Genomic DNA, 18,259 nt, shown 5'->3' with positions numbered 1-18,259 from the left:
CGTTATATTAGGCTACATAACGCGTTACCCCCAACACTGATGACAAAATAAAGTTGATACTTTATCTTCAAAATATATCTGTGAATTAACACGTTTACTGAATCCATGTGGATGTGCAGTAAATCTCTTATTAAACTGTGAGACTGCTTACCCGTGTGCACAAACACCAATTAAGTTGACACTGAATCAAATTATTCACTGGTTCTTCAAATCTTCATTGTAATGCGCCTGTCTTGAACTCAAAACGCTAAAGTACAGTAACAATTACAATCATAAAACATAATATCAATAATTGTGACGTAGTTTGGCTCAAACGTCCAGAAAGGTGGAAGGCAAGCAGACTCGGTGGACTTGCATGAATTGAGGATTTAATAAAGAGGTTCTTCATTCCACGAACCAACAGAAACAAAAGCAAAAACCCAAAATACTTAGCAGGTTCAAATCATAATTAACCAAAACAAAATTACCTCGTTGTGGCAGCACAACCTTCCCTCCTATCAAGCAACCCTTCACTGGCTTTAAAGGGTGGGTCCCCTACCCCTAGCCCTCTTCAGACTGCCCAAACCAAGATGCGGGTGATGTTCATGCAAATATTTACACATTAAGTATGTTGAAAATAAAAGCAGTTGAAAAAAATAGGTAATTTACTTTAATGTTTTTTCAAAGCAAATATACTAGTAAGCCTTACTAACCATGACATTCGGATCTCTCTTCCTATTTAGGGGCCGTAAGATTTATGAACCTCCAAGGTATATGACTGTGTGCCAGGCGGCTGAGCAACTCCTGGAAATAGTACAAAACAGGAGAGAGAGGGGTGAGGAACTAGGTGAGTGACAAATTCTTTGTATATTGAGTATATTGTATATTTACAAATAATGTTAAGTATAGAAGCACACAAAAACAACAACCCATAACTGTACCTCTGCAACTAAATAGAAAATAAACTTCACATTAAGTGTACATTAACTACCATGTAACTACATAGAAATGTATATTATAAAAATGTAGGTATACAGGAACAGCAATGTAATATCATGATTCTAGTGCACAGTGCCCGTGATGCAGTTGATGATTAACCCTTGTGCTGCCTTCGGGCGATGGTTCATAACGAACCATCGTTGTGTTTACCCGATTTTACCCAATACAAAAACAAATAAAAATAATTTTCTTTTAACCTTTGCAATGTGGGGGGTCTGAGGCAGCCCAACGGTTAAAAGAAAATGCTTCACTTTGTTTTTGTATGTGGTAAATTTGTCGCAATACGACGGTAGGTCACAATGACTGGAGATAACACAAGGGTTAAGATATCGATGACACACAAACAGAACTTTCCTGGAATTATAGATAGTCAGGGTTTTTCCTGCATTGAAAAGCCTAAGGCTTTTCTCATAGTGCTTAAGCATTCTAGCAGAAATAGCGCCAAAAAATAAAAATCCCCATCTTGCTGTAATTCAGCATCCCACAAGCCTGCGGAGCTAGTTAGGTTTTCGCAGTATCTGTGGAAGACAAAGATCAAGGTACGCTAACTTTCAGAATCACCTGCTTGAACTAGTCTGGAGAGACAGAGAAAACTGACTTGTCAATCGAAGGCATTCAGTAAGCTGTTAACCGCCACAACAACAATACAAATTAAAATAAACTATTAGCCACCAAAAGATTGTTTAGAGGTGATTCATTGTCCTTGTCGTTGACAGATCATGGACAAGAGAAAAGGGAAAATTACTTTTTACTTCAGAGATGGGAGTGGTGTAACACAACCCACCAACTAAGCCTATTTTTGAGCCAGGAAAAACCCTGATGCACTGTGCAGTACTCATAATTGTTTGTGCCTGTTATGCAGCTGCAGTTTCTCAGTTGCTTTTGTACCTATATTTCTCAAGTCACAATTGAAATTCTCAAAACTTTGTTCAACCTTCACATCTTGTAGTCATGTATGCATATCATACAAGCAATTACTCATTCTTATGAACAATTTGCCCATGTGTTTGTACATTCATGGAAATTCATGTTGCCTACAATTGTCTGCTTTTTCCTTCATTACCAATTGATTATGCCAGGTTGATCAATATGTAGATAGTTTTTCTATTGAATAGTCTTAACCCATCATTTTCATCAAAACCTTTTGAAGCATTTTGACTATTTTGTTTGTGAACAGTGGCACAATGACTCATTTTGATGGCACTGACATGTTTATTGACATATCTATCTTTGAGATAGATATGTCAATGTCTAAAAAGATAGATATGTCAATATCTATCTAACCCTAACCCACTAAGTATTCTTAGTAAATTGTGGATTTTCTTGCAGGCAATACATTGTATGGTGGTGTTTGTATGATTTTTTTGACACCGACAAAGGACTGAGTGGGTTAAATTCAGAACAGCTCTCTTGTCGCATGCCCGCTTGTAAGATCCACAATCGCTTACTGTAGTACAGCTCAGCTCAATGCTTTTACAGGGCATGGAATTGCGTCCATTTAGTCAAATATGCTCCCAAAATTGTTTGCAACCTCAGACGGTCGGACCAGGGGGGCCTACCACTGTGTATTATTATATATATATATATATATATATATATATATTTTGCATTATGCCGTGGCCGTTTGACCGGCCATTCGGGAAATCTCCCGACGGCCAGTCCGACCCTGTTTGGGAGCATTTGTGCAAGTGCAAATAATTGTTATGCTGCAACCTGTTTTAAATTCTGTACAAAAAGCTTGCTAATCGCTAATATAGTGGGACAAGTTATCCCTTACTTCTCTGTGTGAGAAATACAAGGTGTTGCGTGTGAAATGGTTGAGTCTCACGGCGAATGCGTCAGACTTGAGTCCTGTATTAAACCTAATCTTTACTTCTAAACTTTAATGCAGATTTGAGTTTGGTTAATATTAGCAGTCAGTCACTCCGCTCCCATGTTGCATGACAGGGAGCTAACTAGCATGCAAAATAAATCTATAACAGAATTTATTTGGTTGTGGTGCTCCTTAATATTTGGAGGGTGCTCCTGAATTTAGTAACAGCAAGACAATTTAAAGTGGATACTTTTATAGATCAGTGAATTTTGTTTAGTTAAAGGTCACATGACATGAGAACTTCCCTTTAGGAGGTTATTTAATATTAATATGAGTTTCCCTAGCCTGCCTTTGGTCCCCCAGTGGCTAGAATTTTCGATAGGTGTAAACCAAGCCCTGGGTGTTCTTCTCCGCCTTTGAGAAAATGAAGGCTCAATTGCTATGTTTGAAAATCTCCTCCTTGTGACGTCACGAAGAGGAAGGTTACCTCCCCTCTCTCTGCTTTATCCGCCCAGATAATCTGGCCCGCCCATGAGAAACTGAGCTACGACCGTGCAAGGGCGAGTGCGATATCGGTTTTTCTTGGAGAGACATCATGGCGAGCAAACGAACGAAGCATAACAGTTGCTCAGTGCTTGGATGTGCAAATGAAAAAAAAAAAAAAGTATTTATTTAGTTCCTTCATCCGAGCCTCTGCACAACCAGTATCTTAATTTTATTTTCGCTGGAAATGCGCCGACACAACTTCCCAAGTTTTGCATGTCTGCGCCAAACATTTCAGTGACAATTGTTTCCACAACTCGGGACAATACAATGCTGGCCTTGCTGAAATTAAATTCTGGATCAGTACTAACTCTCCCTGGTCCAGCTACAAACCTCGGACAAGTAGTTAACTAACGCTATATCATTTAGTTGCTTTACTGTATATGGTTACCTAGCTTGCTACCCTTAGAATGTGGCTGTAACATTAGCTCTGCAGCTAACAGCTGAGTTACTGTCGCTAATGTAAAGGTAGATAGCATCAAGTATGTGTGAATACACATGCTGTAACGCGAGTGTTGTACACTTCTTTGTTATTTTGATAACCGTTCTGCTGTTGGTGTTATGGCGCGCGCGATATCCGCCTTTCCCCTCATTGAAATGAGTGTGCACCTCTGCCAACCAGGGTGATCAGGTGAGAATGGGCAAATTCAAGGCATCTTACAGCAAAGGGGCTACGATACATCCATTGTAAACATTAACGCATGGTGCCGCCCCTCTCCTCCTCATTAGCATTTAAAGCTACAGACACAGAAACAGCGCGTCTTGAGGAAAGCTCATTGTGGGACTGCTCGTAGTGGCTGTAATTATGCACCAAGGCTTAATTTCGGGAGACTTCAGATACAGTATTAGGGGACCACTAAGGCCTATATAAAAGCATCCAAAAACAGCATGTCATGTGACCTTTAACTAGCAAACTTGTGTGGTGCGTGTTAACATCAGCAAGCTAGGATACAGACCTCTACCTGAACAACATGCTCACCTCAAACTACACGTTCTATTCTAATAATCGACATGTTCACCTTGTAAAATCTAGAATGTACACATAATGTAAGGAATATTTACCAAACACATATTTACCGACCTGTGATGTAAAGTAGAAGATATGGAACTAAATCCAGCTTAATGTGGAATGCCTCTCGTCCTCTTCCAATCAGTATCCTTCTTAGTGTCATCATCCAATCACTTGCAGACAGACCGATTCTTAGCATTAAGATTATATGTTAGCAGTATAGGTTATTACAAAAATGTTAAGCTACCAATATGGGGGAGGGTTGAAGGTCCGTTTCCAAAACAAGATCAATATCAACATCCACTACCCCTGGACAGCCTTGTAACCTCTTGTAAAAGTTCAACTATTTATAGTGCTATGCAGTGCTATTCCATGCTATGCAGCATGGAAGCTAATGTACACTGAATGGAAAGTTCTGAAATAATTAAGTTATGTTGAAGAATTGTTGCAGCCCTAATTGCCTTGTCAATACTCCAGGTATAACTGTAGTATTGTACTATACTACATACCCGTATGTTGAGTGTAAATAATAAAGGTATATGGGAAACTTTTTAATACATTTTGTTTTAGCCATCACAGAGGAAACCATATGTGTAGGCCTTGCCAGGGTGGGAGCAGAGGACCAAGCCATTTACACAGGGACTCTACGTCAGCTAGTGTCATGTGATCTTGGTGCACCTCTACACTCGATGATTGTGGCGGGGCACTTGCATCCATTGGAGGTGGAAATGCTGCGTCTCTCAGCTGCTCCTGAGGCCCTGCAAGACCTCCAGATGACCGACAGTTCCACATATATCTCCTAACAAACAACAACCCAACTGACTGTCATGTTCTGCCAATGCTCCACTTAGCAAGGCAAACATGTAGTGTTTAGAATAAGGCTTGGTATCAAATAAGCTTTTTCCCATCTGTAATTCAAGTGCCTGCAGACCCTAACTTTTCAACTGGTCTACATGCTCAAGAAGTCAAATCTTTTTAAGACTGGCTTTATCTGTGTTTTGTGTTAATAAACTGGCGTAAATCATGTAAGTTGTGTTGGAAAAATATTTTTTTTGACTGGTAAATATATTTCTGTTGACTGCATAGGTAACATGGGTTTCATGATGTCTTTTTAACATGTGCTTGGGTTAATCTGGGTACAGATCTGTTCTGTTGATGAATAGTAAATAATTTAATGGATGTGCAAAATAACTTGTTATTTAACCAACACAGGATAAACTATTTTTTGTGCGTTGGTGGGAACTGATTTGCCCAGTAAAATACGTTTTTTTAATTCCTAAGATAAACAATAAGACAAATACATCAAAGGAATCAGTTTACAAAATGTGCCTACTGTATTATACTGCACTACACTTCACAAGTCCTGGATGGCATGTCAAGTAGGTTTTTGGAAGAGCGGAATAATGCATATCATTCATTTGGAAAGGATGTGGCAATTAAGTGCAATGCAGGTGAACTGTTTATTACATTTCAAAAAGATGAAATTGGTCAGCAACCTACATGAAGACCTATGAGGTAAATAAAACCATGGGTTTAAACCTAGAAAATATTCATGTCTGTTTTCACATTTATGCAAGTGATAAACTTCAAACTCAAATGTATATAAAACTAAGGGGGATGGCAATTATGGTAGTGGTGACATTTAACATCTTAAATAATTAGGAATACACATGACATGTTCTGCCCAGGACAGATAATGACAATTTCTTGACTGGAAATTGGTTGGAATGTTAAATTGCTGAATCTTGGACAATATTATTCTGTTCTTGCAGAATAGGATTCAAATTCATTATTTTATATTATAAAGGCACTTAAACCCACAATGACAGTCTGACATATACAAAGGCTGTCCCAAGATTTTCAACAATTAGCTTCCTTTTGCATGTGTAGCTGTGTTAGCAACACTTGGAAATAGCAGTGTGGGAGGGAGGACAACCCTAACCCTGTATCTAAAACTCCTTAACTCACATTACAGTAGGAACATGACTACCAGTGGAAATTAACATTCTCAAATTCCTGGAAAAAAATAAAAAAACATTGGCATTCTTGAGCAAAATGTAAAAAATCTTGGTTTGCCCTTGTTTTTTGTAGATTGAATGACCTGTCATAAATCATGAAAAAAAGGAAGGTGTGGATTTCACAAGGTATGTCACATCCATAGTTCAAGTTCTCTCATATCACACATGCCGTTCATAAAAAGGATGCACCCAATGAAAGTTTCCACCTTTGGCAATTTTAATTCCTACAATCTAAATGCTTTACACCTTTTGTTGCATATTGTAACCTAAAGTTTAAAAGTAAAAACATTTTAAAAGTAAATTCTACACATGTATTTATTCATTCATCTAGGTGGTGTAGACATTCAACAGGGAATGTAATGGCACATGGGATATTCCTCATTTTCTTGGTTGGTCAGAGTTGCATGTACTTCTTGTAGCTGCTTCTGTCTTGGTCCATGGTCATGGATATGAACAAAGAGGGACCCTGAGAGGTGCAGCTTTCAATAGGGGAAACAAGGTGGGGAGGAAATCCCACAGCAGCACAGAGGGCTTTGGTCCCAGGACTTTTCAAGGATATGAGTGTTTTCTTTGTCTAAAATGTTTTTTGAATCTACATTGTTGACACTTCAATCTGGACGTAGAGTTGCCGAACTCCAACCTGTAGACAAGAGTAGTGACACATTGCAATTTCAAAAAGCACATTTTGATACATAGCTGTCAGTGTCATGAAAGCAATTTGCAGCAGCCAGACAGTTGTGACCAGACATCTTTTATACCAGTTGGCATATGAAGGCCCACACCAATCTGAAATCTACACTTCGATCTTATACAAAAAAAAAGACACCCCCCCCCCCCCCCCAAGAAAACTCCACAACTAAGATATCTGTCCATAGGACCACTTCAAGCCGTAAAGCTTTTTCTTCTTTTTTTTACTCTCTACAATCATGCAGTTTATGTTTTTCAGGTTAAAAACTTGACATCGAATATTTGTGCTTGGTGAATGTGAAAGAGCACAAAGGACAAACATATAGCCATTAGCACCCCCATAGTAAAATACCTATGCTATGCTTTGTGTGCACATAACACAAGCAAGAATACGCCACACTTCAGAAAGTGTGACAAGCTAGCTAGCTCCACTTATAATTGTTCCAGTCAATAATAATATTGAACTTTAATGTAGCTGCAGTGTTTCACGTTCTATAAAGATGCATCGTTTTGTTCATAGTCATAGCTAGACCACATTGAGAGAAGTCAAGAAGGGCTTTGGCTCAAACATTTCCCAAATAACATTTTAGCTAGTACTCACTGACATCAATTTATTTAACATTTAAGAAATAAGTAAAGCATTCTGTAAATGTTGTGATTCATGCAAATCAAGTAATTAATATTTATACATTTTCTTATCAGTGGTACTTACAACAATGCTTTTGGTGTATTCTAAACATAATGGATTGTTAATATCTACGTAACATTTCTCTTCCTCCAATATCTCCTACACCTCACATTTTTGTTTTGTGTGTGTCAAAATGTGTGCCTCTTACTTGTGTAAAAATATTGTGTGTTTGGCTCAGTATCCAGCGGACATCAGCATCGGGGGCCACAAGGAGCTTCAGGGTGCCAATATAAACATCTGTGCATAGGGTCCAGAAGTGAGGCTCTTGCAGATTATATACTCCCTGCAGCTGCTGCACCTACAAAGGAAAGCAAACTTGAATTGCTGTATGTTTTAAACTTTGAATTAATTGAACCTTTTGCATTAATGACTACTTTAACTATCTGGTGTTGGTTTTACAAATTTGAGCAAAATATTAGAATCCACATTATCCCAGAGAGACTCCATAAGCGCAGCTGGTTCAGGCAGGGCAATCGGGCAGCGCAAGTCATCCTTTTGTCGGGGACGTAAGGCGTCTTACTCCACACCTTCCTTTCCTCCGCCCACTACTACACCCATGTAGCAGCGCATGCCCATTGGGCCACGTCCGATATGGAGTCTTTAAAAGACACGCAGATACGCACACACTCACCCCGGTTGTTGTATGATCAGTGCTGCTGCCGCCCTCCACCATCCCCTTTTCCCCCATGCTGTCTGTATGTTCTATCCTTCTGGGGAATTATATCTATATTGCTCCCTGCCTCATATGTCATGTATGTATGTGTTGCATCGAGGAGGCAGGGAGTGCTTCCCTTAGGTCATTCACTCCGCCAAAGTCAATCTACATGTCCATGTCATGTAACAATAAATGCTCAAATCGAATACGTTATTGTCTTGACTGAAATAGCAATCTGCCCAGTGGTGAGTGCATTATGCTAAAGTAGGCCAATGGTAGACAATCATAGCTTGGACACCTGTTACAGCAGTGTTATTTTGCTTACTCTGTAGGATGTTCCTCTTAAGAGTATGTGCATTCATTATTATTATATAGCTATGATTGCTTATTTCATAAGCCTCACAATTTATTTCTGTAATTGCAAACGGCTTCATGTTCCAACTTCAGAATTACCTTAAATTCCCAAATGCATGAATGGTTTACTTCATGTAGGCCAGGGGTGTCCAAACTACGGCCCGCGGGCCAACTGCGGCCAGAGGTCCATTTTTAATTGGCCCGCAGCAAATTATACAAATATAATGGAATATGGCCCGCGCATGAAACTTGCACTTGACTGAGTTGTAATTCTTAGTTTCACCACTAGTGGAGCCACCCGTATTCGTTGAAAACTCATCAATTTTGCAAGAGATGACCACAAATGGCGGAATCAAAGAAACGCAAGGTAGAAAGTGAGTGCAGAAAATATCAGACACGGTGGGAAAATTAATATTTCTTTATAGAAGTCAAGGGGAAGTGTCTGTTTGATTTGTAATGATACTGTTGCAGTGATGAAAGAGTATAATGTATTTCGGCACTATGAAACAAAACATCAGACCTACAGTTCCTACACCAGTGCTGAGCGAGCAGAGAAAGCTAAAGAAATGGCTGCTAGCCTGCGAACTCAACAACAGTATTTTTTCTGTGATAACAAAATACAAGAGAATGCTACCATAGCCAGCTCAACTTATAGCAAGACACGGGAAACCTTTTTCAGGTTGTGACTTCATTAAACAGCACCTCACTAAAGTAATCGAAATAATGTGCCTGGAAAAGATGCAAGAAATCAACAACGTGAGCATGTCCAAAACACAGTTGTGCGCGAAGACTTGTCTGCTAACTTTAACCACCAAGTGTCACATGAAGCTTGTGCTTTTTACTACTTTTAGACATGACTCGATTTGCACTATTTTGAGAATGTGCTGTTAACCCTTTCTGCACCTAAATAAATGAAAATCCATTAATGGAAATTATGATGTAGGCTGTTTTCTTGTTTTATTTAATATTATTGAATTATCAGGCATAATTTACCTACATTTGACTGATTTTGTTCATGTTTACTCTAATAGTGGCCCAGCCTTTCGTATATTTTTCTGTATGTGGCCCTCAGTGGAAACAGTTTGGACACCCCTGATGTAGGCTGTCATTCCATGTCATTTGAAACAGACACTCCGATTAGTACAATGAGCTAAATCCCCTTCCCAAGCAATTTTATACTGTAATACCTTTAGTTGAACCAATTCCAAGTTTGGAAAAAGTCAAAGTCAAATTTCTACTACCATGAACAGGTTTTTTGACAGTTTTGAATCCTTGGCATCTTTGTAGTTTTATTTTCCTGTTTATTAAATAAGTACCATGGGGCTAACCAGCAATGCAAGGACCTGGTAAGATAGCCAGCTCACTGGTAGCGCAGCTGCAAAGGAAGATGCGTGGACATTTTTATTTATTTTTTACTTATACAACTAGGCTGGAACCAATGTAGGCTTACAATTTCCATCAGCCAACCTATATATGTAGTTATATTATGAAATTCTCAAAATGTGTTGCCAAATTAGACAATTTATACAACAGTTAGTTCCGACCAAATTATTTGATTGGAAAGTGGCATTCCTTGGGTGCTGATATTTGGCAATAACAGCACTGGGACATTTAACTATACGTGCATCAATCCGCTTACATTACCAATCTTTACCTATACAAAGTAGCTAGCACCAGCTGCTTTTGTGCAGGAAAAAGTATGTGTTGCTTGGCAACAGTTTCCAGTGTTTCCCACAGAATTAGATTTTATTTGTAGTTGTAGGCAGGGGCGGAGCCAGACGTTGTAAACATTAGGGGTTTACCCTAAATCTAGGTCCTTGCATTACGCGCAGAACAGATTTTTAGCATTAATTTGAGCTCAGAATAGTTTTTGGAGCTTTATGTAATATAAACATTACATTGGACTCATTATGTTATATTTGACGAATGTATTTACTTATGAATATTATTATATTTAACTTGAATGTATCAGTTTTGGACACATTTGTGCAGAGAATTATGATACGGTCCAATCCAAATGTCCCCCCCTAAACCCTGAGCCCTCACAGACTTACTTGACGTCACCTAGTAAGCAGTGTTGGGTAACGTTACTTTTAATAGTAACTAATTACAGTTACTAGTTACATGTCTTGTAAAGTAACTAGTTACCTTACTTAGTTACTTGCAGTAGAGAGTAAGGCGTTAAGTTACTTTTGCGTTAGTAAGTAAGTAAGTAAGACTTTATTTATATAGCACATTTCATACAAGAATTGCAGCTCAAGGTGCTTTACATAAAATCAATAAAAACAACAATAATACAAGTGATAAACAATTCAAACAAAAATAAAAATCCCAATAAGATCTCTGTTCAAGAGAGAAACCAACTTTAAACATGCATCTTAAAAGTAACAATAATATAATTAATAAAAGTAGGAAAACCCTTTTGAGATAAAATTACTTAAATGCTTCGGTAAAAAGGTAGGTTTTAAGCTGTCTTTTAAAAATGTCTAGAGTGTTTGCTTCCCTAATATTTATGGGTAATTTGTTCCATAGTTTTGGGGCGTAATTGACAAAGGCCGAATCACCAATCTTCTTATGACTGCTTCTGGTGACCTCTAATAGGCCTGCATTTGATGATCGCAGTGTTCTAGCTGGTGTGTAGTTTATAAAGGAGTTAGCAATGTAGCTAGGTCCTTGTCCGTGTAGAGCTTTGTATGTGAGGAAAAGGACCTTAAAGTCAATTCTGAAGGTAACAGGGAGCCAGTGTAAAGTAGCTAGGACAGGACTAATGTGTTCTCTCCTTTTAGTTTTGGTTAATAATCTAGCTGCAGAATTTTGAATGAGCTGTAGTCTTTCAGTGGTTTTCTTGGGAATACCAGTGAAAAGTGCGTTACAGTAGTCCAGCCGGCTGGATATAAAAGCATGAATTAACTTCTCTGCATCATTTTGGTTTATGAATGGTCGTACCTTTGCTATATTCCTCAGGTGAAAGAAAGCTGTTTTGGTCACTTTATTAATGTGAGAGTTGAAATTCAAATCTGAGTCCAGGATTACACTGAGACTCGTCACCTCTGGTTTAAGACAGGGGGTTAAACCTCCAAGATTCTTAATAAGCATCTCTCTTGGATTTGGGGCCACATAGTAGGACTTCGGTTTAGTCTTCATTTAATTTAAGAAAGTTAGCGTTCATCCATTTGTTTATTGCCAACAGGCAGTTGGTAATGGAATTGATGGCCGTTGCATCGTTGGGTTCAGTGGATATATATAGTTGTGTGTCATCCGCATAGCTATGGAAATCTATGCTATGTTCTCTGATTATGTCGCCGAGTGGTAACATATAAAGAGAAAAGAGTAATGGACCTAAGCAGCTTCCTTGAGCAACCCCGTAGCAGTTCTCATGTTTCTTGGACCTATGGTCACCTAAACTAACATAAAACTTCCTTCCTGTGATATATGATTTCATCCAGTTCAATACACTATCCGTGAACCCAATAAGCTTTTCCAGTCTATTGATTAGGATGTCGTGATCAATTGTATCAAATGCTGCACTGAGATCTAACAGGATAAGGATAGAGACTTTATTTGCATCAGAGTTTAGTCTGACGTCGCTAATTATTTTGGTGAGAGCAGTTTCAGTACTGTGATATTTCCTGAAACCTGACTGCGAGACTTCCAGGATGTTATTTTCTTCAAGAAAATAATTTAATTGGACTAAAACTATCTTTTCCAGTACTTTACTAATAAATGGAAGGTTTGATATTGGTCTGTAATTTGCAAGTAGACGGTTATCCAATTTGCGTTTCTTTAATAGGGGCTTTACAACAGCTGTTTTGAAGGCATCTGGGAAAACGCCAGTTCTAAGGGATGTGTTTATAATCTCTAGCACCGGACCTGAGACACTATCAAACACTCGCTTAAAGAATGTTGTGGGTATAGGATCAATATCTGAGGTTGTGGAGTTAGATTCGCTGACAATTTTGGAAAGTTCACTAAGTGTGATACAGGTAAATGTGCTCATGGTTATGTTGCAGAATCTACTGATGTCAGTTTCGACCCCAATATTAATAATACTAGCTCTGATCAAAGTTATTTTGTTCTTGAAGAACAAAGCAAGCTCTTCACATTTAACTACTGAGGATGGAGGTGGAGCAGGGACAGTGTTTAGCAGCTGGTCAATGGTGGAGAAAAGAACTCTGGAATTTCTGGCATTTTCTGTAATAATGTTGGAGAAATATTCTCTCCTTGCTAGACGGATGGTTTTGTTATAGGTGGTTAGTGTATCTTTGTAGATATTGTAGTGGATAGTGATCTTTGTTTTCCTCCATTTTCTCTCTGCTGCACGGCATTTTCTTTTCGTTTCACTAACATTTTTATTTCTCAGCCATGGGGAGGTTCTGCTTGTGCACTTCTTTTTGGTTTTCAGTGGTGCAACAGAGTCTAACACAGATAATAGTGCATCATTGAGGTTCTCTACCATTTCATTCAGAGAGCAATCATGGTTAGTCGGCTCATATAGAGCAAATTGTTCAGAAAATTTCATCATAGCTGTATCGTCTAAATATCTTCTATGGACTAAGAATTCTTTTTTGTTAGGATAATTTCCACATTAAAAAGTATATAATGATGGTCTGAGAGGGGTAGATCAGTTATTGAAATATTATTGATATTTAGTCCAGTTGTTATCACTAGATCTAGTGTGTTTCCGTGTCGGTGTGTTGGGTCTGTTATGTGTTGAGTTAGATTGAAACTGTCAAGGAGATTTAAGAGCTCAATAGTTCTTGGGTCTGCTTTTTTATTTACTTGGATATTTAAGTCTCCATTTAAAACTACTTTGTCATATCTAGTGACACATAGTGATAATAGTTCAGAGAATTCTTGTATGAATATTGGCGAGTGCTTGGGTGGTCGATATATAATAACAAAAAGTATTGATTCGGTTTTGAGCTCTATAGCAAGATATTCATATGATGTGAATTCACCTAGCTCAGTGATTTTGAACAACAGTTTAGAGGAGAAAATAGCTGCGACTTTTTTTGATGTCCTAGAAACTTGGTGGAATCTGTAATCGGGCGGACACGCTTCTATCAAAGTTGCTGTTGCCGTGTCATTGTTTAGCCAGGTTTCTGTTAGACAGATGCAGTCTAAGTTGTTTTCTTTGACCAGATCATTAACTAGAAATGTTTTGTTATTTAGTGATCTAACATTTAGAAGGGCCAGTTTCATCTGTGGGGTATTAACAGATAAAACGGGTAGATAAATCTGTTGGAAGAATATGGATAGTTCTGTGACTTCTAACACTAGTTTCAGGTTTGTAACCATGCATTTTACCATGCCATTTTCTGTTTGTGCTGATGACCGGTATGTCCAATGAAATAGCATGGTGGCTGTCCTAGCGTAGCTTTTCTTTGGGAAAGTCTCTGTCACTGAGCTGTTCCATCACAAGGGAATTCATCCGGGGGGTGCAGATCTGTGCAGGGCCCATGTCCTTGCAGGAGGCTGTTTGAATGTTCTGTTCTGTTCCATGGGAGGTTGTTTGGGATGCGTCAGTCAGCTTAGACACAACAGGGATAGGGAGAGAAGCTTGATTTGTGGTCAGGAGCACGTGATTGATATTTGCTGTTAGTAGTCGAGATCCTCTACGGTTTGGGTGGAGTCCGTCAGCTTGAAAACGGTCTGCACAGTTCCAGAACACATTGAAGTTGTCGATAAATCTCAGTTTGTGTGTCAGACAGACAGATGCCAACCATGTGTTGAAAGATAGTAGTCGACTGAAGGCTTCTTTTCCTCTGTGAAAGCATGCAATCGGTCCACTGATGAATACATCTTGATATCTGTTGAGTGTGTTCAGTAGCTGGGTGAAATGTTTTTTAAGTATCTCAGTGCCAGTTTTCTTGTGTAGGATATCAAACGAGCCAGTGTGGATGATAATCTTAGGGTTGTTTGGTTTATTGTTGAGGATTGTTTGTACCTCTGACGACAGTTCCTCGACACATGTGTTGCTAAGACAAATATTTTCTGTCTTTGCCAGTTTAACATGTGCTGTCATGGCATCTCCAATCAAGATAGTGGCCATATGTGGTGTTGTGTTTGCCTTGTCAGTAGCTGCGGGGCCAGTTATTATCTTATTTGGGTTAGCAATGATAGGACCTTGTGCTAGGCCAAGGTTAGACACTGCGTTAGTGCTAACAGTAGATTCTATAGTGCTAGCAGTGTTAGCTCCTCTAAGTGTTGATGGGCTGTGGGTAGTCTTAGCATACCTTGGATCTTGATAATCCTGTGATATTGTTGTCTGATTAGGCTTGATAGGGGGTCGAACAGCGCCCTGAGTGGTCCGAGAGGGGCTTGGAGTGAAATGGGGGACTCCCGGTCGCAGCAGACGATGATGTGTTGGATTTGCATGTGTGTAGTAGCTACCGTCATTGGTGTGTCGGCGATCTGGGCCCTTCATGTTTGTTAGCTGCGTGGCTAGCACTCCTGTGCCTCTTCGCCTTGGATTCCACACACAAGGGAGAGAAAGTTCCCAGTGGTTCCAAATTGTTTCTGAGTGTGACAGGAGGAGAGGTGATGCGGGAAGAGTTTCTGCCTCGCTTTTTTTGCTGTTTATCCTTGGTGACAGTCCCATCTCTGATGAAGGTAGAAGCGGCGCTAGGCCTCTTTGGTTTAGCGCCGAGAGCAGGCCATGACTCATCCGGTCCAACGGCCGGTGGAGAGAAAGCTGATTCCAAGGGTGGCTCATTGGCAGGTAGCTTAGCCTCCGGGCTAGGTAGCATGGAATCTATAAAGTCTTCGGTCTCTCTGATATCTAAGAGGGTTCTGACTCTTAGCTCCAGTTCGACTATCCTCTGAGTAAGTTGTTTGCAGTCATTACAAGCCATAGTTCTACAGGGAACAAGCTTAAGTTTGCTTGCCTGTGGTCAGTCTTGGAGGGCAGCCCAAAATACTTCTGTTCTCCTTGGGCTTCAGTCCTCTTAGGTTGTTCCTTTTTGTAGTATTTGATTTTGAGTAATATCTTCAAAAACTATCCAAATGATTGAAACTTCAGAGCATTTCTCCGTGAATAACTAGACAATACGATAGAAGCCAAGCAGGGAAGCAAGCAGGGAAGGTCAGGGGGAGGAGAGGGAAAGAAAATGCGACTGCCTTCGTTGAGAGCGTAATCCTACTTATGTAACGCATTTTCTTAATGCGTTACATTAAGAAAAGTATTTTATTTCTAAGACGATTCACCTTGGTCACTCTTATGCCCAGAAGGCACATTTAATGGGTTGACCTCAGCAATAGCACATATTGTACTGAATATTCAGTGTCACTCCCATATAACATGATCAATCCTTATTATACAGCAAGACGGATCTAAAAGTAATAATCCACCATAATGAAAAGCAATATTTGCATGAAGTTCTTGAATCAAGAAACTCTTATCAATTATTAGGGTGAGTAGGGTGAAGTGCCTTGCCCAAGGACACAATGTCATTTTTGCACGGGCAGAAATTGAACCAGCGACCTTCTGATTATTAGCCCGATTCTCTAACCGCTCAGCCACCTGACTCCCTGATTAATCGCATTTTCCCCAAGCTCGTTATCATCATGTAAAACACAGAATTAAATCAATTAACACAATTAAGTATATTTTAAATAGAACATTTTATGACATCTCGTGAACTGTAAACAGTCTCTCCTGGGAACTACAGAATAGTCATTCCCATCAAATATATGCAGCAACTTTATAAACAAAGTGTTTAAGTGCACGTTAAATATTTAAAGTTTAAACCTTGAAGGTTATCAAAAATACTGGATCAGCTTAGAACTTCAGGCAATAGTCCAAAAGAAGTAATGTAGAACGTAGAGATTTCGTGAATTGTAGCTGCAGTGCAGCCATACTTCAAAGTTGTCTGCACTGCCGTGCAGACAACTTTGTTGCTGGCATTGTGACACATGTAAGGTTCTTGGCAAGCTTTGGTAAGTAAAAATATTTTTTATAAACATACTTGTTTTCTTTCATTTACGTCATTCCTTTTCAGCATCCTATGCTAAGGCAAAGCAATATTTTGATAGGTCTTTGCAGCCAGATTTTCTTCCAATCTTGATTCAAAACTAAAGTAAACAAGGCCTTTTCAGCATTTCTTTTCAAGCCTTAGAGTAACATGGAATGTTATTTCCTCAATTGTATCATGCAACACCCCTGTATGGAAGTATCTGCACTTGTTATGTTTTTCAACTCATTTTTTTCAAGTTTTTCCTTAAATGTGTTACCTGTCTGTCTCTGTGACTGAAACATTGAGCAGGACTTACCCTCTGGTAGCACTCTGGTAGGGCAATGTCCAGTGATGGTGGAGTACGTTGCATTAATATCCCAATAGATTCCCTTAGCAGTGGCACCACACTGTAGATGGAGAATCATCAGTCAAATCACATTACAAGTACATTTACATTTATACATTTAGCAGACGCTTTTATCCAAAGCGACTTCCAAGAGAGAGCTTTACAAAAGAGCTTAGGTCACTGATCATAACAACGCCCCAAACATTGCGAGCAGCCAAAACATGAAGCATACATTGTGGAAAACCAAATAAGTGCCAAAGGGAAGAACCATTAGAGCATGCAGTTAAACAAGTTACAATTGAACAACATGAAACTCCCCGCAAGAGTGTACCTGTCGAAAAAACAATCAACAGTAAAATATTTCACAGCGAGTACAAGAATTTGAAACCGTTACAACTAACCAACAAGAGCAACAATTCTCTCAATACGAGTCATTGTGATCCTGGAGGAAACTAACATCAGTTCCAGCCAAGCATTCCTAAGTGCCGTTGTACTCCCGGAACAAGTGCGTCTTGAGCCTTTTCTTGAAGGTGGGGAGACTTGTATTGATGTGACTTTCTATTCACGTAAAAAAAAAAAAAAAAAGTGCCAAAGTTTTTTTGCAAAAGCATATAACAGGGAACTTCAATGTAGTTGAGAACAAGACTATGCACACCTAGCTCAGCTGGACCCTGAATGCAGCTGGTTGGGAACATTGTCTGCCAGAAACATAAACCTAAAATGTTCTGTTGTTTTTGAACGTCTTTGTCATCAGTGTTGCGTCTGAACCAATGTGCGAAATACGGGGGGGTCTGGGGGAGGCTCGCCCCCCCCCCCCCCCCCCGATTAACCCATGAGCCCCCATGAAAGCCTCAAAATCTAAATTTGAAGGGGGTCTCAATTATTTTTCAAAATAAATAAATATTGTCACTAATGGTCACTAAAATGTTTTTATGCTCACAATGTCCAATATTCAGAAATCCAAACATTTATTCACCCTTTTTTTTGCCAAGCGGAGCCAGCCAGTCCTGTGCACCAAACAGAAACGTTGAGAAGTCAATGGCTAGCAAGCGAAAGCTAACCAGAGTGTATCATTCACACACTTTGGGTTCACATCCAAAAAGGTGGCACTCACAGTGCGTGTCCACTGCAGCGACGCGAATCGCTTGCCTTCCCACAGTTCACCACGCTCGGGGGTGTTTCAAACAGATTAATGTAAAATGTAGTTCTCTAA

The 18,259-nt window shown here is 39.4% G+C and overlaps 2 protein-coding genes across 3 annotated transcripts in view; one reads left to right on the top strand and one right to left on the bottom strand.

The window, feature by feature from the left end:
* dph5 (diphthamide biosynthesis 5) overlaps positions 1–5,992 on the top strand; it is a 43,609-nt gene extending 37,617 nt beyond the window's left edge. The window contains exons 5-6 of the mRNA XM_062452222.1: positions 683–826; positions 4,914–5,992. Coding sequence (XP_062308206.1) covers positions 683–826; positions 4,914–5,146 — 377 coding nt within the window. The 3' untranslated portion in view covers positions 5,147–5,992. The remainder of the gene's footprint in view (positions 1–682; positions 827–4,913) is intronic.
* Positions 5,993–6,556: 564 nt separating this feature from the next.
* The window catches only part of slc30a7 (solute carrier family 30 member 7), a 46,582-nt gene continuing 34,879 nt past the window's right edge, over positions 6,557–18,259 (bottom strand). For both annotated transcript variants that reach the window (XM_062452680.1, XM_062452681.1), the window contains exons 9-11: positions 17,017–17,107; positions 7,885–8,034; positions 6,557–7,001 (exon numbers count right to left, since the gene is read on the bottom strand). In XM_062452680.1, the coding sequence (XP_062308664.1) occupies positions 6,954–7,001; positions 7,885–8,034; positions 17,017–17,107 (289 nt within the window). In that variant the 3' untranslated portion in view covers positions 6,557–6,953. The remainder of the gene's footprint in view (positions 7,002–7,884; positions 8,035–17,016; positions 17,108–18,259) is intronic.

The sequence above is a fragment of the Osmerus eperlanus genome, chromosome 26 (genome assembly GCF_963692335.1).
Source record: "Osmerus eperlanus chromosome 26, fOsmEpe2.1, whole genome shotgun sequence".
In the NCBI taxonomy this organism is placed as follows: domain Eukaryota; kingdom Metazoa; phylum Chordata; class Actinopteri; order Osmeriformes; family Osmeridae; genus Osmerus; species Osmerus eperlanus.
The sequence above is the reverse complement of the archived record's forward strand: the minus strand, read 5'-3'. Positions and strand labels throughout refer to the sequence as shown.